Genomic DNA, 24,337 nt, shown 5'->3' with positions numbered 1-24,337 from the left:
GAAATCTCAAGGGAATACACTTGAACTCAGAAGGCGAAATGACAGGACCTTGGAGGACAGCAAACACTAAGAAATAAGGGCAAGAAGCAGGGCTGAAGACAGAACCAATGAGAGCAGAAAACTGTAGGGTTTGCATAACAGACACCTTCGTTATGGTGCTGACATGAAGCGGCAGCAAAATTAGCAGAATCATATCTTCCTGATATTGGAGACATGGGACAATGACAAACTATATGAATAAGAATTAGTTGGAGATATTGAAGTGAAAAATCTATAATTGTCAAAATAAAGATATCCTCGGAGGGGCTGAATGGCAGAACAGACAGAGCTGATGGGCATTTCTGTGGGTTGGGGAGATGGAAATTATATACTGGTACAAAGAACAATAAATCAAGAAGATCATGAACACATATAACTAGCAAAATAGACTTCAATTTTCTGAAGCTATCACTGAGAACTGTTGATAGAAATTCAGTAAATAAAGTTTAAAATTCTTTTACAGTGAGCTAAAGTAAATGTATTATTGACTTTTTAAAATAATTCCAGTGTAGCCTAAGTATACAGTATTTATAAAGTATACAGTAGTGTACAGTAATGTCCTAGGCCTTCACATTTACTTACTATTCACTCACTCACTCATCCAGAGCAATTTCCAGTCCTGCAAGCTCCATTCATGGTAAGTGCCCTATACAGGTGTACCATCCTTTATTTTACACCATATTTTTTCTGTGTTTAGATACACAGATACTTACCATTGTTTTACAACTGCCTATAATATTCAGCACACTAACATGCTGTACAGGTTTGTAGCCTAACAGCAATAGGCTATATACCACATACAGAGCCTACGTATGCAGTAGGCTATGCATAAATACATACTCAGAAACTGACAGGTCAAGCAGTGCTTAGGGAAATTAGGTACACACATACTCTATGACTCAGTAGTTCTGGGGACACACACAGGCATACGCGCGTGCGCACACACACACACACACACACACGACATCCTCACACAGGTGGCGGACAATGTACATAAACATATTCCCTGGAGGGTTATTTGTGGTGGCAGAGTTGCAGGAAACCTAGGTATTCATCATTAGGGGATAGAATAAATGATGCGTGGTAAATACACATAATGGAGCGCTATGCACATAGTATTCAGAGAACTACACAAATAAATCTTAACAATATAAGGCAGAGGGAAGACAGTAAGAAACAGAATGAGATCTGTAGTACAATGCCATCTACATGAAGCATGGCGTACAAGAGGCAACACTGATTTCCACAATTCATATGTATGCTTTGAATGGATATACAGAGGGTGGGACTAGAAGGCCATCCATAAAATACGTTTCAGTGGGTGCAGGCGACGGCGAGAGGGCGAAGCTGGCAATGGTGAAGAAAAAACATAATCAAGCAAAATTAAAATGAAAGAGGAACATTGTCAGGATGTGACAACAAGACCGTGAAAGGAAGGGAGACCCACGCAATATCCTGCACATCAGGGGGACTCAAAAACACGAAGGAGGAGCAGAAACAAAACTGTGAGATGAAAACACAAAAGGGAAGCATGTAACGGGAAACAACCCTGTTTATCTGAAGGCAGGATACTAAAAGTGGGCCTCTTTTTTCTCACATTCTTAGTGTACTGTGGGAGGAACTATGGGGCTGCGAGGACCTATCCCTTCTTCAATATTTGTGTCATTGATACTAATTTTTTTATTACAATCTTTTTCTGTGAGACAGTTGCCATTTATTATCATGAAGTTTAGTTCAGTCCTTATTGGAAAGATAAAAAATCTGTATGAGAAATTATTTGATATATTTGTTGAAAAATATTTTTCCATATTGATTGCAAAAGTGGTACCTTTACATTAAAATGTCTTCTCTGCATCAGACCATTCCAATTGCCATGAGAATGTTGGAAGAAAGACCGGAGTCCCTGAAGCATTTGGTCTTGTGACACATGAGAAGATGAACCTTTACTTTCTCAGGTTCAGAATGTGCATTGTAAAGTTTCTACCCATATAATATAGTTAATAGATTATCTTTTAGTTAGTTGGGAGCTCAAAAGACATTAACAGTACACTGTTGATTTGATTTGGGAGCATAATTAAAAAAAAGCAAAAATTATCCAGGTGCGGTGTCTCATGCCTGTAATCCTAGCACTTTGGGAAGCTGAGGCCAGTGGATCACGAGATCGAGAGATCAAGACCATCCTGGCCAACATGGTGAAACCCTGTCTCTTCTAAAAATATAAAAATTAGCTGGGCATGGTGGCGTGTGCCTGTAGTCCCAGCTACTTGGGAGTCTGAGGCAGGAGAATTGATTGAACCCAGGAGGTGGAGATTGCAGTGAGCTGAGATTGCACCACTGCACTTCAGCCTGGCAACAGAGCAAGACACCATCTCAAAAAAAAAAAAAAAAAAAAAAAAAGAAAGGCGCAAACATGTTACCTATCATCACTCACTTCCTATGGTAACGCTCTGACTAAAGGATAGCTGGAATTGTAAAAGTCAGTTATTTCGATCCCTAAAGGGCAAAGGGCAGAAAATGTACATGGCAACTATAAGTGGGAAGGGGCCATCCTTTCCCCTTAGTGGGGGTAGTAGGTGGAGATGATTCTACTGAGAGGATAGCAGCTGACTCGAGTGTGGTGGCCCGGCAGGTTCAGAAAAAAATAGAGGGCTGGTAACCCTTGCAGTGAACAGCTGTCAAGGAGAAGGCATTTCTTGGAGGAGCTTCTATATTTTATTTGTACTTTTTGCTTTGCATATAGTTGATTGATTTCTATTTAGTAATTTTTTTTTTTACTAGATTTTGCCCAGCAAGTTAATTTACTCTTTAACATATGACAATGGTTTCTAATCATGACATCACTGCCTATTTTTATTCCAGAGAGAACCAAGAACTAGTTACAAGGGTTGGGGCAGAAACTCTGCATTAGGATTCCAGCCAGCATCACAGCTACTGCCAAACAGGCAAGACCTCAATTTGATATCAGGAAGACTGAAAACTATGCTCAGGCTCTAAACTGATCTGAAATGCTGTCTTTCATAATATGCTGACTTTCTCTATGACTTTTCTTTTCTTTTCTTTTTTTTTTTTTGCTGCTGTTGCTTCTGTCATGCTTGATTTCGGTCTGTGGTTCCCAGTAAAAAGATATTTCCCAAGATGGCAAATATCATCAAATTTTGAGAAAAGAATTCTGGAGAAGGTTTAAAAGGAAAAACACCTTCTTGCTTTGGAAAGGAGATGATCTAATTTTGAATATGGATATTAACCCAGAAGAATAACAATCACTTATTTATTCATCCAAATGTTCGCTCAGCAGATATTTATTGGGTAACCATTGCCCAGTGGTTATTGGACCCTATCCTTGGTCTATGCTGTATGTAGTTTACCTTCTAGGGTGAGGACACGTAAGTAAATATTTTCATTTATTTCTGAATAATAATAATAATAATTTTCTGGGGGTTCAACACCCTCTAGAAGTTTCCCATTGGTTACTTGGTATATACCCTATGTAAATGAAGAAGATGAAGTCAAGTGACAAAGTCATTTACTCAGTATGCACCCTATATTAATGGCGAGGATGTTACTCAGTGTGTGGTGTAGGTAAATGGAGAGGATGAATTGAAGCTACACAGCCATTCACCTTCCTTTCATTGCTGAAGAGTTTCCATTTGATTTAGTTCCAGGAAGTCAGCATGAATCGGCCTATGTTCCCTGCCTCCAGACCCTATTCTCCTGCCTCAGATGCATCTGAGGGACAGTCTGGAGGTAGAGTCACACGGCTTACTATTGGATAGGAAGCGATGAGGGAAAGAGAAGAAAGAAAGGGAAGAAGAAAATCAGGGGTAACTCCAAATTTGGGGTGGATGGGTGGATTGGATGGTGATGCCATCTACTGAGATGGGGAGGGCAGTTGGAGGAACAAATTTCCAGGAGGCATCAAGAGTTCTCTCTCATCATGTTTATTCTAAGATGCTCATTTAACATCCAAGTTGAAAGACAAAGGAGAAAGTGGGATAAGTAGATCTGGAGTTCCTGAGAGAAGTGAGGCCTGGAGATTTAAATTTGAGAGACATTGGCACAAACTAGTAACAGAAGCCATTGGATGGTGGGCTGAATGAGATCATCCAGAACAATATTCGGATGAGAAGACAGGAAGGCTCTGTGACACTGCAATGCTTAGTGGTCAAGTGGAGGAAGAAGAGAATGCAGGAGAGACTAAGTGATGGCCAGCGTGGTAGGAAAAATAAGCAGGACAGCACACGGCTGTGGAATCTGTGGGAAGAAAGTATTTCAAGAAGGAGAGCAGGAGAGATGTTGCTGAGAGAGCCTGGAAAGCCCAGAAGAATGTGTCCGAGACTTAGAGATCCATGCTGACTTTGGTGACTTTGTAAAAGTTTTATCAAAAGAACAAAGAAGAAGAAGAAGGAGAAGGAGAAGGAGAAGAGGAAGAAGAAGAAGAAGAGGAGGAGGAAGAAGAAGAGGAAGAAGAGGAAGAAGAAGAGGAGGAGGAAGAGGAAGAAGAGGAAAAAAAGAAGAAGAAAAGAAGAAGAAGAGGAAGAAGAAGAAGAAGAAGAAGAGGAGGAGGAGGAGGAGGAAGAAGGAGAAGAAGATTATTTCCATGTCATAGAGACTCTCAAGGAAGAAGTCTCATTCCCTGAGAAGAGTGCTTTGGCATGAAATTCTCATTAAGTCAAACCTTTTGTATCTGACAATGACTCTCTGCCGGCCTAGATCTTTGCCATGGTGACTTTGTAATCTGCAGAATACCAGCCAGGGCTGCCTGATGCCCAGACTCACCACTGCCTGTCAACCGTAGTCTCTCCCACAGACTCCGTAACTGGGAGAGTGCTCCACAAGGGGCCGGTATTGCATGTGGGGCGTGCAAATCTTCCTTGGGATGGATTCTCCTGCACGTTGTGGGAAGCTTTGGGAGTACCCAATGTCACCGTACTTTTCTCCATGCCCCCTGGGCCACAGTATCATCTCAGCCAGGGGACGCTGGTATAGACTGACCAAGAGGGCCTTAATTTTGCCTTCAGCTTGACTAAACTTTACATAGGACCCACCAACCCATCTAATTCCACCCGGACCAGACCCCTGACATTGCATTTTAAGAGTACTTACTTACTTTTGTTAATTCTTTCTCTGCCTTTTGAGATGTAAATTTTTTAAAAAGCTGTCGGCCAGTTTTACAACCAGCAATGGCTTTTTCAAAAACTTGGAAGATAGCACTCCATCTCCCAGAAGCCATGGAAGGGTGGGAGCCTAACTTCACAGGATGCCTGGCTCCAAGCTGTAAAATTACCTCTCATCATGAAGATCTGAGCAAGTTTACTTTTCCTTTGGGTAGAGCCAATTAGCAAACACAGACACCCTATGATCCCTCCCATCCCAGCTTTTAAAACTTCCCCATTGTATTTCAGTGAAATAAAAAAAAAAACACAAAAAATCAAAATAAAGAAACAAAATTCTCCTGTCCTTAGTTGACGTGGAGGTGAGCTCAACTGCATTCTGGCTTCTCTATCCTGTCACAACAGCCTTGAATGAAGATCTTCCTTGCCTGTTCAACTTTGTCCAGTGCAATTTTTGCTTTGACAAGAGGAATGATTAAAGTGCTGAGTCTCTGGAGTCAGACTGTCTGGGACCAAATCCCATCTCTGTCTCTTCCTAAGTGCATGAATTTGGGTGAGTCAACTAATCTTTAATGTGAGAATAAGACAAGAATTAGCAATGTTATCTACGTTATAGACTCATGTGGATTCATTGAGGGGAAGCATGGGAAGCACTTGGCCTTGGGGTTCACCAGGATGTCTCAGTCAGCATTCACGTGGTTGCTCTTGAGGTAGGTTTGCAGGAAACAGGGGCAGGTATACATTCTCTAGGTTATAATTCCTGCAATTTGAGTTGTACATTTTTTTTTTTTTTTTTTTTTTTTTTTGAGATGTAGTCTCACTCTGTCACCCAGGCTGGAGTGCAGTGGCACAATCTTGGTTCACTGTGACTTCCGCCTTCTGGGTTCAAGCAATTCTCCCACCTCAGCTTCCCAAATAGCTGGGATTACAGGTGCCCGCCAGCACACCTGAGTAATTTTTGTATTTTTAGTAAAGAAGGTGTTTCACCATGTTGGTCAGACTGGTCTCAAGCTCCTGATCTCAGGTGATCTGCCTGCCTTAGCATTCCAAAGTGCTGAAATTACAGGCGTGAGCCACCGTGCCCAACCTGAGTTGTACATTGTTTATTACCAATTTTTTAGACATGAGAAATAACCATTTTATTCATACACAGATTTGGGTGCATTTCATTATTAGAATTCCATTTTTCTCCTTTACACACAAATGCTGATTTTCTCTTTGCTCTCTCAACGATATTGCATTTCTGATGGCACTGGAATGATCCATTTGTGACTTTGGAATACAGAGCGTATGAGGAGCAGCTGACCAAACACGCTGTATTTTAGAGTTTGGGGAGGTTGGATTCAGAGAATGGTTATAACATTTCAGTCTGTGGTTGCTTACACATCCATTTAATAAACCTCAACTCTTCCATAAACTCAGGTTGCCACCCAGGAGAAAAAAGTCTCCCAATAGACAAACTGTCAGAGGAAGAGGAGGCTGCGGGCTTCCCCGCTCTCAGGTAGTCTCTGAGACCTCCTGAAGACAGCATGCCTTCCGTTGAGTCTCAGTCAGGCTTTCTCCCCAATATAAAAGAGCTTGAAGCTCTGAGGGTGATTTTTCAACTCCTTTTTGGATGGCACAAAAGAGATGGTTCCCTTTAACTTCTAGAGAGATTTCAGAAGAGGCCAGAGGCAAGTAAATGGAGCAGGGACATTTGTCATGAGTTAAGATGACCCAGCCTCTGTCAAGGAGCCACTTAGGAGCTTGACTTCTTCCTGAAGCTGTCTGAAGTGGCCTCCAGACCTTCTAACTCTGATCTCCTCCCTTAATGACTGCCAAGAGCAGTTGCAGGCTCTGGCTAGTGTCTAGCTTGCTGCATGCTAACCCTATCCTAGCTCCCTGACCTGAACAGCCTGCTCGGCTCCCCGCAGTGGTGTTTGCTTGCCAGCTCCTGGCCATGCCCTGGGCTGGCAGCCAGGCTCCCAGGCTGGGGGCCTAGCACATACCTTGCCTGCTCCCAGTCCTGCCACTGCTATCAGCTGTCAGGACTCCAAACTCCTTGTATGTCTCTGCCAAAGAGGGCTTTGCTCAATCCAGCCTGGCATTGTTCATGCTTAGACAATGACCATGAGCTTGTTTGCTTTCTCCACCTCCTAAGAAAAATCTGGCCCACGGACAGCTCAGGTCCAAACACCTGGGCTGGCTGAGGCTTCAGATCACCATGTGGCTTAAGTGCTTCTGCTGGGCCATCCAGGGAGCTCATCATATGCTGTTCACTCATTTTGGATCAAAAAATGGGAAAAGTTTCCTGCATTTTTCAGACAAATACCAGCAAGCGCTTTTTTCTTTCTGTGTCTCTTAGTTTTTAAATGTATTTGTTACTTTTTGATTAAACAAGCATAATCTCTAGATTCTTACAACTTCCAAAAGACCTGTGTTAACCCTTTTGGGATGACAGCCTCTAATTATATTTTAGATGTACAGTGAGGTGAACTGTGTCTTCTGTTTTTTTTTTTTTTTTCAGTTACTTTGCAAAAGGACATGTGAGTCTGGCCTCGCTAACGACACCACCTTTGCAAAGATCACACAGCAAGAAAGTCTAGCATGGCTGACTCCATCCTGCTTCTAGCCTCATAGCCTGGCTGTCCTTGCTCCTTCCTGGGCATAGGTCAGGCTAAACTAACCATGGGAGGTATTCGGTTTAGAGTTTAGCTTTAAAGCAAGGATGATAATTGTTCCTCCCTAAAACTGGCTCGCTCCCGGCTGGAAAAGTGAAACAGCTTTTGTAAAACCAAAGAAAGGCCGTGAGATTAGAATTATGGGAGAGGCCTGAACTCTGTTAAAATGTAGGTGTAGTTTCTAGAATCCCTTAATACTTAGGAGTCATGTGGCCAGAGGTCACAAGATGTGTGGCCTCCTCAGGTGCTTTTATAGCTAACATCACTATTGTAGAACTTAAGATTGGTCTTTTGAGATTTATTTTTTTCCAGATTTTTGCATTCTGGAAGCCACCTGACTCCATCCAGACTTGGGACTCACAACTCAACCAGTTCTGTGGCCGTCACCCAGAGGCAGGCTTAGCATGTGAGGACAATTTTCCACATGCCTATGATTTCATCCCCAATCAATCAGCAACACCCATTCCCTAGCCCCCTGCCCACCAAATTGTCCTTAAAACCCCTAGCCTCTGAGTCCTCAGAGAGGCTGAATTGAGTAATAACTCCAGTCCTTCTGCTTGGCTGGCCTTGTGTTAATTAAACGCTTTATTTACTGCAATAACATTGTCTCAGTACATTGGTTTTACCCATGCAGCAGGCAAGAAAAACCCTTCGGGCGATTACATTAACACAGGCAAGTGGGTGGAAGGTGGCCTTCTGTAGAGCTCTGTGTGCAAAGTCAAGAACTATTTTCCGTCTGTTTCAGCTTTAAGTTGTATCAAAGCCCTTCCTTCCAGAACCTAGATGGAGCTCTTGGGTCACTCGGTCACACATCTCAGCTGCTGCAGGGATGCTGGTGTGATGTTTTCAGATGAACTCTTGCTTCCTTGGCTGACTGTGAAAAAATCCCTGGGCCTTAGTTTGCTGTCCTGTGGCCTCTGCAGGTAAGCAGAGGACTAGCAGAATAATTTTGAATATTGAGGGACATCTCTGCATGTGAGCTTTCCTGTAAGGTTGGTGAATGGAAGTGATCATATTTCAGGTCAATATTTCAAGAAAAAGTAATGAGCCCATTGAAAGAGGCTTCTCTAAGAGAAGGGTAAATATTACATGGAGGAAGAAGAAAGTAAAGGGAGTAAAAGGTAAAGGATAGTAAAGGAAAAAGACTCACGTTTAATGAGTATGGACCTGCTGGGCATGATGGCTCAAGTCTGTAATCCCAGCACTTTGAGAGGCTGAGGCAGGCAGATCACTTGAGGTCAGGGTTTCAAGACCAGCCTGGCCAATATGGTGAAACCCTTTCTGTACTAAAAATACCAAAATTAGCCAGTCATGGTGGCACACGCCTGTAATCCCAGCTACTCAGGAGGCTGAGAGAGGAGAATCACTTGAACCTGGGAGACAGAGGTTGCAGTGAGCTGAGATCACGCCACTGTATTCCAGCCTGGGTGACAGAGCAAGACCCTGTCTCAAATACTAATACTACTGCTATTACTAATAATAATGACAATCATTATGGACCCTAGGTGAGGCACTCTTCTGAGTGCTTAGCATGGAATATCTCATTTAATACTGTGGTGTGGGAGCTGTATTCCTATTTAATACCGAAATATTAAGCAATTTGTCAGTGTTTTCTCAGTTGGCAAGAGGCAGAGGTGGTAGTCAAAGACCATATTGTTAACCATACACCATTGTGGGAAGACTGACCACGTGGCAATCCTGGTATTGTTCAATCATTACCAAGCACATAATCAAAAATGTCTAATATTGGAAGAGGCCAAGCATGGTGGCTCATGCCTGTAATCCCAGCCCTTTGGGAGGTTGAGGTGGAAGGATCACTTGAGCCTAGGAGCATGAGATCAGCCTGGGCAACATAGGGAGACCTCATGCCAGGCATGATGGCATGAGCCTATAGTCCCAGCTACTTGGGGACTGAGGTGGGAGGATCCCTTGAGCCTGGGAGGTTGAGGCTGCAGTAAGCCACGATCATGCCACTGTACTCCAGCCTGGGCAACACGACAAGACTCTATGTAAAACAAACAAACAAACAAACAAACAAACAAACAAACAGACATTAAAGTAGAAGATACTCAAAGAGGGAAGATGGTAATACTTGGTCAAGAAAATACTTTTATATTAGAGGTGAACTGAGACTAACACCCAAGTGCTTCATGTTTTGTTTTTTTCTTTTCTGAGACGGAGTCTTGCTCTGTTGCCCAGGCTGGAGTGCAGTGGCACAATCTCGGCTCACTGCAAGCTCCGCCTCCCAGGTTCAAGCAATTCTCCTGCCTCAGCCTCCTGAGTAGCTATGATTACAGGCATGTACCACCATGTCCAGCTAATTTTTGCATTTTTTAATAGAGACGGGGTTTCACCACGTTAGCCAGGCTGGTCTCGGACTCCTAAACTCGTGATCCGCCCACCTTGGCCTCCCAAAGTGCTGGGATTATAGGCGTGAGCCACCGTGGCCGTCCTTTTTTTTTTTTTTTTTTTTTTTTTTTTTTTTGCTTTTGTAACAACCCCTCTCGCTTCCCCTGGGGTATACTATTTCACAAATTGGCTCAAGTAGCTCATATCTGAGAGATGTGCCTTATGCCCCGCTTTAAGGTGACAGGAATTAGAAACTGAGACTGGAGACTTACTGTTTTTTAGTTAAAAGAAATTGCTGACTCATCACATCAGCCCACTATTCTGAAACTTCTGTTTCTGCGGTCACCAATGGTTTCACAATTACTAAATTAAAACAAACACAGTCTGGGCGTGGTGGCTCAAGCCTGTAATCCCAGCACTTTGGGAGGCTGAGGTGGGTGGATCACCTGAGGCCAGGAGTTTGAGACCAGCCTGGCCAACATGGCGAAACCCCTTCTCTCATAAAAACACAAAAATTAGCTGGGTGTAGGGCTGGGCACCTGTAGTCCCAGCTGCTCAGGAGGCTGAAGCAGGAGAATCACCTGAACCTGGAAGGCGGAGGTTGCAGTGTTGTGAGTTGAGCTCATGCCATTGCACTCCAGCCTGGCCCACAGGGTGAGACTGTGTCTCAACACACACACACACATAAACACACACACACACACACGCGCTTCTAGCCTTCTTTTACTCATGGTGCTTGATATTATTTGTCATTACCTTTTTAATAAAATCCTCCTCCTCCTGTGACATTACCCTCTCCTAATTTTCCTTGTTTCATTCTATCTATTCCTCTTCATTCTTCCTGAGATACTCTTTTTCTGTCTTTCCCTTAAATTTCATGGTTCTGTAGAGTTCCGATCTCAGGCCCTTGCTCTTTTCTTAAGTTACTCTTGGGTCACCTTTAAGTGAATTGATGTTCCTTCTAAGACCATAATAAATACTCTTCCATCTCTTCATTTTACAACCTTACTAGGTCTTCAAAATTATTCCACACAGCCACAGTTAGCCAACAGAAAGGAACAAAACTAAAGTTGGACTTCTATATCCAGGGGCAGGGTCAAAAAACACGAGAAATTGAGTCAAGTAGGGTCACCTTTTATGATGAAAACCACATAGATTCTATCCAGTATGTTCAGAATTAACAGTGTTTAGGAAGAAACTTGTCTCAGGTAATCCGGGGAACACATGCTGATGAAGTGAAATTTCTTCACTGTGCTCAGCAGGGATCAATGGACCTGATATTTAGCTAATTAAAAAATAATATGTAATTTTGTGATCTATAACTTGAGGGAAGGATTTGGAAAGGGCTGGTTTGCAGTTGTAATTAGGAAATACTTTATTTCTAAATCTATGACTCTTTCATAGCCCCAGCTGATGTGGTTGTTAAAAGTCAGTCTCACTTTCAAAAAGCTCATTGACTCACACCTTTGTTTTGTAGTTTGCCGACATCATACAAAATGAATGGAGATCTAATTTTACCTTTCCTTTAATGACATTCTACTGCTCTTCAAACATCCCAACACAGTCATGAAAGACACTGTGGGGACTCTGCCCCTTGTTAAAATTAACTGGCTCTCAGTGAGGCTCTACTGTAGGCTGGAGCCCACGTGGCAGGTGTTATGAATATGGACAGCAACCAGCTCACATTCTCGTCTTGCTCTGTCTGAGACTTTTGCAGTTGACTGCACTGATCAATTAACTCCCAGAAACCTAGAGAGGGATCTAAGATGAGGCATCCACTAAGTCCTTCAAACTCACTTCTTTTTTTTCATTCAACAGAGGAAAAGTTGCTAATTTCCTAACATATGAATATTCTCAAAAACAAAAGTTAAAATTCAACTAGCCATAGGAAACAGGTATGAATTTGAAGTAATTTTAGGTTCATCTGAAAATGTCAATAGCAAAAGACAGGTGAAAAGATTAGACTGGGTGGCTGGATCCACTTCTTGCATAGGTAGTTCAACTTTTTGCTCTGTTTAAATTTCATCTGTGTACTGAATTTTTTTCCTATGTCAGGAAAAGTCTAAATCTTTCTCTGCCTAGAACCTTGAGAACAGGCAAGAAAGGAATGGCTTTATATTTATCACTTCAAAAAAAAGCTGAACTTAGAGAGCCTATTCCCTCCCTCCCTTCCTCCCTCCTTCCCTCCCTCCCTCCCTTCCTTCCTTCCTTCCTTCCACACAGTTACAAGTGCCCCAAATGATCAAATAACTTTATAAACTTCTAAAACCATAAACCTAAAATTGCAGATATTAGAGAGACCTGAGAGATGTCTCAGCCTGCACTCTGATTTTATAGCTGAGGACAGTGAGCTCCCAAGAGTGGAAGTGGAAGAAGATCTAGGTCTCCTGAACCTTCTTCCTTATTCCGTTCTGTCTTGAAGGAGACTACAAGAGGCCAGCACACTTACTTTTGGAAGTATCTCTATACCAAACCTTGCAAAAGCTGATTTTTTTTTTTTTTTTTTTTTTTGCATTGTGTAGACTCTTAAAAATAAACAGAAGGAAGCCATGATTACCTTTCCATTACTTACCAACAAATAACTGGCTGTAGAGTTCCAGGCGGGTGTGGCCTTCTGTTGGGGCCTTGCGGATCTGCTGAGGCAGCCGGTCCACCTGTAGGCTGGCCTGCTTGACGTTCCTCTCTGCAGTGACCCGGTGCCACTGGTCGTCATTGAGAGGGGTTGGTGACCTCACTACAATCTCTACCGGCCCATTTCCCACATCAAATGAAAAGGACACTTCTGTGGCAGCTGGAGGAGCAGAAAGCATGAAAGACGTGAGTATTTTTCTCCCAGATACTAAATAGCAGTAAATTCTAGATGACAAACAAAGCAGAGAGAGAAAAAATCATCTAAACCTGTTACATCCTACAAAGGTCAATGGCAAAAATCAATGGAAGAAGGATAAAACGTCAATCATTAATGATGAATAACCGAGGGTGTTTTGGGGGTCTATGTGCCAGGTATACATTTATTTCCTTATTTCATCTCAGAAGCCTTTCAAGATGTGACCATCACTGACCCTCTCCAGATAAGGAGACTGAAGTCTGGAGAAGTTAGCGCATGTTGAGTGTCTTAGACTCAGTAAGTTAGTGGAATCAGGAACTGAACCAAGGTGAGTTAGGAACTGAACCAAGGTTTGTCAGATTTCAGAGCTTGATATCTTCTAACTCCACATACAATTTACCTTTTTAGTAAGTAGCTCCTTGGGAAGTGACTCGTAGTCACCTGGAGATCTCTTGAAACACCTGTGTCCAGAGATTTTGACTCAGTTGGTCCAGAGTTGGCACTGGTATTTTAAAAAAACTCCCCAAGAAATGTTAACACCTAGCTAGAGTTGAGAGCTAATGCTTTGGGGGAATTTATGAAACTTGATTTCATTGATCTTTATACTCTATTGAAAGTTGGGGACCTTTGAATTGTTGGTATAATGAGGGTGACCTACATTTTATGACCACCTGTGGCTACCCAAAAGGTAGCACAATATTTCTGGAGAATAATCCCTGTCATACATCATCTGTTGCAAACCTTGGTTATTCCCCATCTGGAATGTAGGCTCCTTCTCATAACCTACCCTCTAGCACTGACCACAAATTATTCTTTTTTTTAGAGATCACCTCCAAATCAACCTTCCTCTGCAAGAAGTCACCTCTCAACAACTGGAAAATGGATCGGGTGGTTGCTTTATTAACTTTAGCTATAAGTAGCTTTCTTATTTCACATTTTACGTTTTATGTTAAGTTCCTCAGTGACCACCTAGTGCTTTATAAACAAGCTTTTTAAATGTATATTTTTTCTTGTGATTGACAGGAGAGGCAGCTTCAGGCTGAAGCAGCACATATATCTTCAGCTCCCTTAGGCTGGGTGGATTCTTTTCAACACTAAAGATGTGGCACACTAGTGAATTTCCTAACTTTGCTTATAAAGATATTCATCCCCTCTATCCATCAATAAGCCTTCCACCTAATCGCTAAGCAGTTTAATTAAATATCTGTCATTTTTTTCTCCTGGGCTAATGGAAAATTCAGCTTCTTTTGGCTGGTACCATTTTGAGACGGTGTCACAAGCAATCAAACTTCTAATTTTAAAACCACAGTGGGCCAGATTCTCTCAGGACCTACACTGTTCCCTGCCTCTGTGTGGGCCCCATGGAAAGCTGCATTCACTTTATTGAGCTACAGGGATATTAGACACAGAGCTCAATTTAATCAACCTAATTGTACCAAGGAATTTTGAACCTTCATGTCATTAACGAGAGAACTTTCATTTTAACACCTGTGGTGATTCGACACACAGTTCAGAAAAATATCTCATCGAAATTAGAAGCCCCTGCCTCCAGGGGTCATTGGGACTGGATTTAACTTGCAGGCCAGTGACCTCCATCAAGGTTTCCATGGAAGTAGGATCAGAATGCAGGAAGACAATAATAATAATATGACCCACAGGCTGCGTGATCTTTCTCTGTGGTTCTGATACAGCAGATGAGGAAAAAGTTGCCTTGGTTTCAGATTAAATCTGTTCTGTTCTCATAACGCTGTATTTTAGCAGGAGCATTTTTTAAATGTAAGTTGTCAGAACAGCAAGAGAACGAGGGTTCCTGGGCTAAGTAGGAAAGATTGTTTCATTTTAAAGGCATCATCTACCATCAAGGAAATAGAATTTAGGGATCAATGGAGTTTAACCCTAAGGTTTGACTCGTAGGGATAAATGCTGCTCTAATTTCCTCTGCTATTCTCCTACTGCTATGATGAATTCGTGTCCAGGTCTTCAAACTGTCACTATTTGGAGAAACTCCGAGTGCCAGAAGTCGCTAGAAAATATCCATACTTTTTGCTTGTCCCAATAGATCCCCTGTTTCTTCACCGTCATCTTAACATCAATACTTTATTCTGGAGAAGGGAAGAAAGTTGCCAGGACAATGCTGTAGCTCAGAGCCTCTCACCCTAACAGGATGCAGTAAGAGGGACTCAAGGCCAAAGGCCTCCAAGAGCAACTTTCTTCCCAAATAGCCTCCATTCAGGCTCTGCTGGAGAAATATGTATGAAGTCAGCACATTCCATATCCCTTCTGTTGCTTCCTCAGGAAGGGTCTGTAAGACCCACTGTGAGAGCCAAGGAAAGGGCTCCGTTTTCTCAGTCACTCAACGTCAGCTTCCCTAACATTGCTGCGGGAAGCCTTTGAGAAACCCCATCCCCCAGTCAGACAGCCAGTGGGTTTTAAAAGCTTCTGAGTTCAGTTTGTGGCTGATTGCTCTTGGTCTTCTGGGTGAGAGCAACTGACATTTTAAAAGAGATAATTATAGAGAAAGTCAGCGAGCGAATAAAAGGGAGACAGGATAAAAGACACTTGAGCCAATGACACTGTCCTCACTTAATGTGTGTCTCCAGTTGGAGACTGAAGTGTTGCCCTGTTTCTGCCTGTGGAAAAGGAATTTCTTATATGCTGAACAAATTCTCATTTCCAGAAATAAGTATTTGAGAATTGGATGCATATAGCCTGGCTCATTGGAAAGAACACGGTGTCAAACATGAATGGTTGCCTTGCCATGAGTATCAAGAACTGGGAAAGGTCTGAGACTTCACCCCACTTGCAGGCTAACAAGTTAGCCATGGTTTGATGATGCTGGCAGAACCATAGTTTAACATGGCCATAGTTTGATGATGCTGGCAGAAGACATGAAAATCCTGGGTCAGAGACAAAGGACTTCTTTACTCACAACACAGCAGGCAGCCTGAGCTTCCTGTTCACATTGCTTTCCCTTGTGGGAGAATGCAGGGCATCCCAGGTGGATGCTGCACATGCAATAAGTCTGCTTCACAGTTGAGGGACCCTGGACTTAGGACACCCCAATCTTTTATAGTAGCTACTAGCAAACTTGCTCAATTTCTGCCCCGGAGAGTGACATTATATTTATTACTCTGGCCATGAAATAAATCTACCCTCTGTCCCAGAGGAAGACACTATCTATATCTTCCAAGGCTGTTAGCTATACACACATCCTTAAAGAAGGTATAAACAAACAAAGCTGTCAATGCTTCTTGCTTATAAGGCAGGCAAAAGTGGAAGAGACCCATGGAGATTTTTCTCCCAATAATTAGTCACTCTCCCTTTTTTCTTTGTGAGCTAACCTGATTTTGCCCTGGAATCTCCGTTTCCAGAGTCTTGTGCTTTGCATAAGGACAGCCCTACCCCAGGCCCACAGGGTGGATCTGGAGTTAATGGAGGCAAATATGGCAATTCCAGGCTCCTTACCAGCTACCCACTTCGGATGAGACACATCATTCCCTTCTAGCCAATGAGACATGAGTGGAGTCTTTTGGTGAGATATAAGGAAAAGACAGTCACTTTTCTGCCACTTTATATTGGGTGGGAAGCTGTGGTTCTTAATGTTACCGGAGCTGTCTCACAAATATCAGAGATACAGAGGACAGAGAGGACAGAGGATGAACCTGGGTCATGGCTGACATTGTTCAACTTTAAAAATTTTTTTATTTTTATTTTTTGAGACAGGGTCTTGCTCCATCACCCAGGCTGGAGTGCAGCAGTGTAATCACAGATGACTGCAGCCTTGACCTCCTGGGCTCAGATGATTCTCCCACGTCAGCCTCCCAAGTAGCTGAGACTACAGGTACACATCACCACGCCTAGCTAATTTTTGTATTTTTTTTAGAGATGGGGTTTTGCCATGTTGCCCAGGCTCATCTTGAAATCGTGGGCTCAAGCTATCTGCCCACCTCAGACTCCCAGTGTGCTGGGATTACAGGCATGAGCCACCACACCTGGTCTATTCAACTTGTAAATTAATCCCCAAGCCACCTACCTTAGGGTTTCTTACATGAGATAAGCTCTTAGGTTGTTGCTCAAGGCATTTTTACTGTAGCTGAAAGCATCTTAACTGATATAGAGCCTTAGCTGTTTGGTCTTTTCGCTTTTCACTCTTCAGGCCTCGGTTTGAGGTCCAAAGGGAGGATTATATCCATAGTTTCCCAAAAGTTCCTGTGTCCAAAATGTGTCTGAAACTACGGAGAACCTCTAAGATTCTTTCAAATTGCAACATTCTATAATTTTTCAAGAGATTCTAAGAGAAATAAAATGAAATACAGTTGGTCTTAATCGTCATTTTAGATACTGAATCATTACAGGGAGAAAAGAGAAATACTAAAAGAGAAATACACAAGGTGGCATATTGCCATCAGAAAAGAATATAGGTGGGAGAAATTACTATTGAATAAAGCAGGATCATAACTTCATCTGAAAGGCTTAAAGTAATGATTGGGACAAAACCATGGAGAACTCTTGGCATGTTCAGACTTCCCCTTCCAAGTTTAATTCCAGCAGGTGGCACTATTTGCTCTCATTCTAACTCAACAAATCACTCCAGGCGTAATATATTGAGTGATAAATTCAACAACTGACCAATACCAGGTTTTTTTTTTTGGCTTTAAGTTTTCTCAGCAGGTGAGGGAGCATTTAGACATTAGACCACAGTTTCAGTTGAAGTAGCAGAAAACATTTGGTCACTCATTCAATACAGAACAGAAAGAGGGAAAAGAGAAGGAAAGTTATACAGCGTGAGCATGATGGGCAGACCAGCTAACACTGTTTAGTTTTGATAATGATTTGTTTATTCCATTCTAAAATAAGGTTCGAGGGGTGGCAGCCTCCAGGGAGATCTTCTGTACAATAAATCTCGTTTGACTCATACAACAAAACTGGTACTTGGTAGAACAGATATTTCAGCCTCACTCTATGGTGAGCAGTGTTATGAATATCTTTTTTGTTTCCTGTATTTTTTTTCTGAATGAAATACTAACTGTACATCAGAAGATAAAAGAATTTATTTAACATGAAAGGGTCATAAGAGGCAGGAAGGCTGAAAATAAGGTCACCATGGGAATCAGAGAGATGAGAAGGAGAAAGAAGAAGTAAAGAATTCATCTATGTTCCTAATTCAAGGCCAACTGCTGCACCTATACATGGGATGCCATCCTTCCTACTGCCTCAAGGACAGCACTCTGACAATTCTGCCCTCTCTCTATAACTGAGTTGTTACACACACACACACACACACACACACACACACACACACACGTTGACATGTCTCTACTCTTAACAACCACTGGGACTATAAAACCTTTCTTTTGAGCTTATCTGTCTCAAAAGTTACCATTTCATTTCTATGCACCCTTTTGTTTCCAAATTCCTCGAAAGAGATGTCTATACTCCCCATATCTATTTCCACTCCTCTTAGTCTTCCTCTAATTCCACCGCATAGGACTTTCTCCTTCACAACATTTGAAACTGCTCCTGCCCCAGGGCCTTAGACCTTGCTGTTCCCTTTACCCAAATAACTCTGGCTGAGCCTTTACTTCTCTGCTCACAGGTCATCACATTAGAAACTCCGTCCCTAAACGTTCTTTGTTAAATAACAAACTCCTCTCTCAGCTGCCCTTTCTCCTTTATCCTGATTTTTTAAAAATCTGCATGGCATGTATCACTGTCTGGAATAATAGATATGTGGTCCTGGCCTCACGAAGGCAGAGGCATTTTCTGTTTTGTTCATTGTTCTTTCCTCAGCACCGAGAACATTGCCTGCCACACAGTAGATACCAATTTGTGAATGAATGAAAGAATGAATAGAAACACTCCTGCCTAGGAGGGCAACAATGATTACATAGATACTCTGAAAAGAGAAATCCACTCCTTTTCCCAAGGCCAGCTGAACTAGATGGAGTGCCATCTTGTATTCCATAAGCATCTTTCCCAAGAGCACAAAGTAACTCAATGTATATTTTCTCAGTCTAAGAGCATGCTACATTAGTTATGTCTGTTTAAAACAAATGTAGCTAAATGTTATTTTCAAACATATGATGTTTGAGGAATAATGGCTTGCCCAAGATAAACTCAGCAGTGGAATAAGAAGCAGAATTTTCTCCCTTTGCTTTATTGCATGCTAGTTTCACTCTACTTGTAGGAACAAGGACCTTGGATCTTAATTACATTTCTCAAGTTTTGGCCTACATAAAAAACCGCTAAAGGAAAATGCTTAAAATGCATATTCCAATGCTTCTGTTACAGAGAATCTGATTCAGTAGGTTTGGGGTGGGGCTCTGGAATCTGCATTTTGTTAATGCCAGGTGATTCTGATGCAAGTGGTCCTGGAATCTTACTTTAAAAATCACTAGGATTTTCAGGTTTCCTTCTAGTAGTAAGTCCTAGGAATGTTTGCTTTCTTGTCCTCAACAGAGAGATTTTCAAAACTGTGTAATAGAGAATTTAGCCTTGACCTCAAGAGGTCTGGTCCTTGCCCTTGGCTTTGGGAAGGTAACATCTAAGCCCTTGGGATGTCCTGCCTGCCTGGTAAGCATGTCTTCATTTACCTGGGAGCCTTGGGTTATTCCAGATAGTCTAACACTGTGTTTTAGGGGTAGGGCCACATCAGACAGCATTTAACATGGGGCCTGGGCTGGGCGTGGTGGCTCATCCCTGTAATCCCAGCACTTTGGGATGCTGAGGCGGGTGGATCACCTGAGGTCAGGAGTTCGAGACCAGCCTGACCAACATGGAGAAACACCATCTCTACTAAAAATACAAAATTAGCTGGACATGGTGGCAGGTGCCTGTAATCCCAGCTACTTGGGAGGCTGAGGCAAGAGAATTGCTTGAACCCGGGAGGCGGAGGTTGTGGTGAGCCGAGATTGTGCCATTGTACTCCAGACTGGGTAACAAGAGTGAAACTCTGTCTCAAAAAAACAAAAAAGAAAAAAGATGGGGCCTGACCATGCCAGATTGACCAACAATGTGATGAAGGGTGTGGGGCTTTGGCTTATATTCTCCAGCCTTCTGAGGGGATGGAAACTGAGGTCAGCCATGTGGGCAATCAATCGTTCCCATGTAATGTAGTCTCAGTAAAGACTCTGAACATGGAGGCTCAGGGAAGCTTCCCTCATTGGCAATACCCCATGCAAATTGTTACACACCCATTCCAGGAAAGAAATATGCTCCTGAATCTACAGAGAGAGGCTGACTATAAACTCAGCATCTGGTACTCTGCCTGGACTCTGCCGTCTGTGCTTCTACCCCTGTCTGATTTTTCATCTGCATTCTTTACCCATAATGCAGCGTGAGTATAGCAGCCTTCAGTGAATTCTGTGAGTCCTTCTATAGAACTATCAAACGTGGGGGTGGTTTGGGGAACTTCTGAACTTGTGATTGGTATCAGAAGCATATGCAGTCTTATGGGGAACGTGGTCTCTCTAAATTTGCAGCTGGTTCTAACTCCACAAAAACAGAAACAATCACATCAGCTTTGAAGTATGTGATTGAGGCTGAGCGCGATGGCTTGTGCCTGCAATCCCAGCACTTTGGGAGGCTGAGGCGGGTGGATCACGAGGTCAGGAGTTCAAGACCAGCCTGGCCAACATAGTGAAACCCCATTTCTACTAAAAATACAAAAAATTAGCCGGGCATGGTGGAGGGTGCCTGTGATCCCAGCTACTCAGGAGGCTGAGGCAAGAGAATCGCTTGAACCCAGGAGGCGGAGGTTGCAGTGAGCTGAGATCGCACCATTGCACTGCAGCCTGGGCAACAGAGCGAGACTCGGTCTCAAAAAAAAAGAAGTATGTGATTGAATCCAAATAATGTTAAGACCTAAAGGCTTCAGTGAAGAGACTTCAACCTCTGAGCCCACCCTCACTGCTTAATCAGGAAACTGAGGCTGAGAGACATTAAAATCCAGTAACGACTAAAGAGCTTTCGTTTTCCTAACTACTGTATTGCCTTTCATATTATGAAGGAAATAAAAAATGACCTATTTTTCTTTTAGTATAGTTTTAGTTTCTGAATGTAGAGATTTTTAGAGTCATATATGCATATTCACACCAGAAAACTTGGTGTTAAACACATCTGAAAATGAACATTGGCAAGAAAAATTTAAGTCTTTTGGAAATTCTTCAAGGAAATGCCTGGAGCTTAGGAATCAATGTTACGAACTCATTTTAAAATCTCTGGTATCTCGATAACCTCTGGAGTATAAGAAGTATTTCTCTTTATGTACTTTGGCCTTTAAGCTTTTTATTATGGTTAAAAAATAACTTCACAAACAAAGACATCCACAGAGAAAAGGAAGCAAAGGGGAGACACCATTGGCCATGCAAAACAGAAAGCTGTCTTTAAAATGCAAAGCCCTTCTAATTTTAGGTTTTCTATGCATTTAACCACCTTTTGAGAATAACTCCTTGAATATTAATAGACCAATATGATTTAAAAAGAAAGAAGGCAAAAATAGTTCCAAAATGGTATGTGGCTGGCAACAATCCCCTGTACCCCATGCAGGACTTGCAGCTGGGTTTTAAATACTCTCTTGTTTGGAAAGAGCACAGCGGTGCATTGGGCAGACAGAGGCCAGTTTGGAAGACTAGATGAAGGTCCCAGATGGTGACTCTGGAGATAGAGTGTTGTAATAAAGAGAAACCCAGAAGCTGCTTTAGAGAAACCCTGAAACTCATACTTAAGGATCCCACAGAGATGGAGAGGAGAGCAGATTGAGGAGGGGATGGACTTCAAAGAAGTGTTTCTTCTGACCGTATTCAGGTTGTACGGCAAAATGAGAAAACTCACTTGAGGAAATGTGCTTTGGTAGAAGACTAGGGGTGATTTATTAAGTTGGTTTCAGGTGACGTCAGAGAGAGCCGGTTCATCAAAATACATGGCTTTGGAGAGTTGAAGGAGAAAGGAGAATTTGACATCCAAAGGAGGTAATGCCACTGCAGGCCGAAACAACATGAATTGGGGGAAAAGCTGACAAGTGTCAACTCAGACCAAGCTGCAGCTTACAAGGAGACAACATACAAGTCAGTCAATTAATTGTGGCATCTAAATAACTGTGCTAAGGACGGCTATCCTGATTGGGACACTGATAATGAGGAAAAACCAAAGATGAAATCTGAGGATGAAAGGCTATGGCTTTGGAAGGAGCATGCCTGCTAGTGAGAGCTTTAGATAAATCTATCAGAAGGAAAGCAGCCAAGGGGGCGTCTGTTTTCTGGTTTCTGTGGACTGAGTTTTGACTCTGCCTGTAGGTTATATCACAGGTACTATTTTTCTCTCTCTGTTTTGCCACAAATTGTTTCCTTTCTAACAAATCCTTCCAATATCGCCTTGATATGACTTCAGAGAAGATCTCTGTAATGAAAATTAAAAAGTGCCAAATGAGGACATATATACTACATGCTATAGGCTCAGAGTATAAGAAGAGATTGATTCTGTTTTCCATTACAACACTAGATTCTCTTCAACTACAGTGCATTTGCAGTACTGGACAAATAGTGGAGAAAAAAGTAAAATTATGCTGCGGATCAACAGAGACTTTAAATGGGAATGGAGAGACATTTGAGAGGAAAGCAGAACCTCTTTTCTTTCTCTCTCTCTCTCTCTTTCTTTCTTTCTTTTTTTCGAGACAGAGTTTTGCTGTGTTGCCCAGGCTGGAATGCAATGGTGTGATCTCAGCTCACTGTAACCTCCACCTCCCAGGTTTAAATGATTCTCCTGCCTCAACCTCCTGAGTAGCTGGGACCACAGGCACATGCCACCACATCTGGCTAATTCTTTTGTATTTTTAGTAGATACGGGGTTTTGCCATGTTGGCCAGGCTGGTCTCGAACTCCTGACCTCAGGTGATCCACCCACCTCAGCTTCCCAAAGTGCTGGGATTGCAGGTGTGAGCCACTGTGCCCAATCGAATCACTTTCTTTCTATATAGCAAGCTTTCTTAAAGTGTGAAAGACTTCTATAAAAGTGCCTTTTGCCTTAGAATCATCACAAGAGATTCGTAACCAATTTAAATTATTTTATTAGTTTTTCTGAAGCTATGATTAATTTGTTCTTTATCGTCTACTTAGTAATGGATATTAGAAATGAGGAACCTAAGGATTGAATATTAAAAATACAGGGTCTCAGAATCTCAGATTTGAAAGTATCCTAGGATAAACGCTCCTTTAAAGTTGTAGAAGAGTGAGTAGACCCTTGAGTTCATGTGTTTCCATGTATGAAAAATGACAGAAATCACTTCACAGCATCCCTTATGGTGTGTCCACCAACTTCTACTTTAGCAAAGCATTCCTCTGGAAATGGATATTGTTAAACAATAACACTTTTTCACAGAGTACGCTTCCCTTGTTTTGGATAACAGCTGAAAATATAACTTTCTTGTATAGATTGCATAAAAAAAATTTTGCCTCCCAAAGACTGGGCATATAAAATACATGAGAACCCTTTTAGGACTACTTTGTGCACTGTTCAGACAAGTACATTTACTTTTGTCATGATTTAGTGAACTAATGGAACATGATTTTTCTAAAGAGTGGCTCTGTTGAGAGAACAGTTGCAGGTGGGGTGAAGCCCATCTCCAGCCTCCACTCCGGGATGGTTTGACATACTCTCAACACAGTGAATGAATGGAAACAGCTTTGGGGATAGGGTCATGGGTTAGCAGTAGTGTCCTGCTGTACTAGTCCATTTGGCATTGCTATAAAGAAATACTTAAGGCTGGGTAATTTATAAAGAAAATAGGTTTATTTGACTCATGGCTCTGCAGGCTATATGAGAAGCATAGTGCTGGCATCGACTTCTAGTGAGGGCCTCGGAAGCTTATGCTCATGATGGAAGGTAAAGGAGCAGCAGCACATCACATGGCAAAAGAGGAAGTGAGAGAGAGGAGGAGGAAGTGCCAAGCTCTTTTAAACAACCAGATCTCACACGAACTCATTACCATGGGGGGGGACCAAGCCATTCATGAGGGATCCACCCTCATGACTCAAACACCGTATACTAGGTCCCACCTCCAACATTGGGAGTCACATTTCAACATGAAATTTGGAGGGACAAACATCCAAACCATATGACCTGCTCAGCACATCCTTGCTTGGACTTCCCGATGTGGTTTGTTTCCCTCCCTCCCTCACTCCTTCCCTTCCTTCCTTCCTCTCTTCCCAATGTGGTTTCCTTCCTTCCTTCCTTCTTCTCTTCCCAATGTGGTTTCCTTCCTTCCTTCCTTCCTCTCTTCCCAATGTGGTTTCCTTCCTTCCTTCCTTCCTTCCTTCCTTCCTTCCTTCCTTCCTTCCTTCCTTCCTTCCTTCCTT

The 24,337-nt window shown here is 42.4% G+C and overlaps 1 protein-coding gene across 1 annotated transcript in view; it reads right to left on the bottom strand.

Annotated features, from left to right (window-relative positions):
* Positions 1–24,337, bottom strand: part of LOC108515161 (contactin-associated protein-like 2) — a gene marked incomplete at its 5' end in the record, with an annotated part of 480,745 nt that overhangs the window by 266,563 nt on the left and 189,845 nt on the right. Inside the window, one exon of the mRNA XM_017851841.1 lies at positions 12,732–12,950. Coding sequence (XP_017707330.1) covers positions 12,732–12,950 — 219 coding nt within the window. The remainder of the gene's footprint in view (positions 1–12,731; positions 12,951–24,337) is intronic.

This window comes from Rhinopithecus bieti, unplaced genomic scaffold (assembly GCF_001698545.2).
Source record: "Rhinopithecus bieti isolate Rb0 unplaced genomic scaffold, ASM169854v2 scaffold_34870, whole genome shotgun sequence".
In the NCBI taxonomy this organism is placed as follows: domain Eukaryota; kingdom Metazoa; phylum Chordata; class Mammalia; order Primates; family Cercopithecidae; genus Rhinopithecus; species Rhinopithecus bieti.
This window is presented reverse-complemented; position numbering and strand designations above follow the sequence as displayed.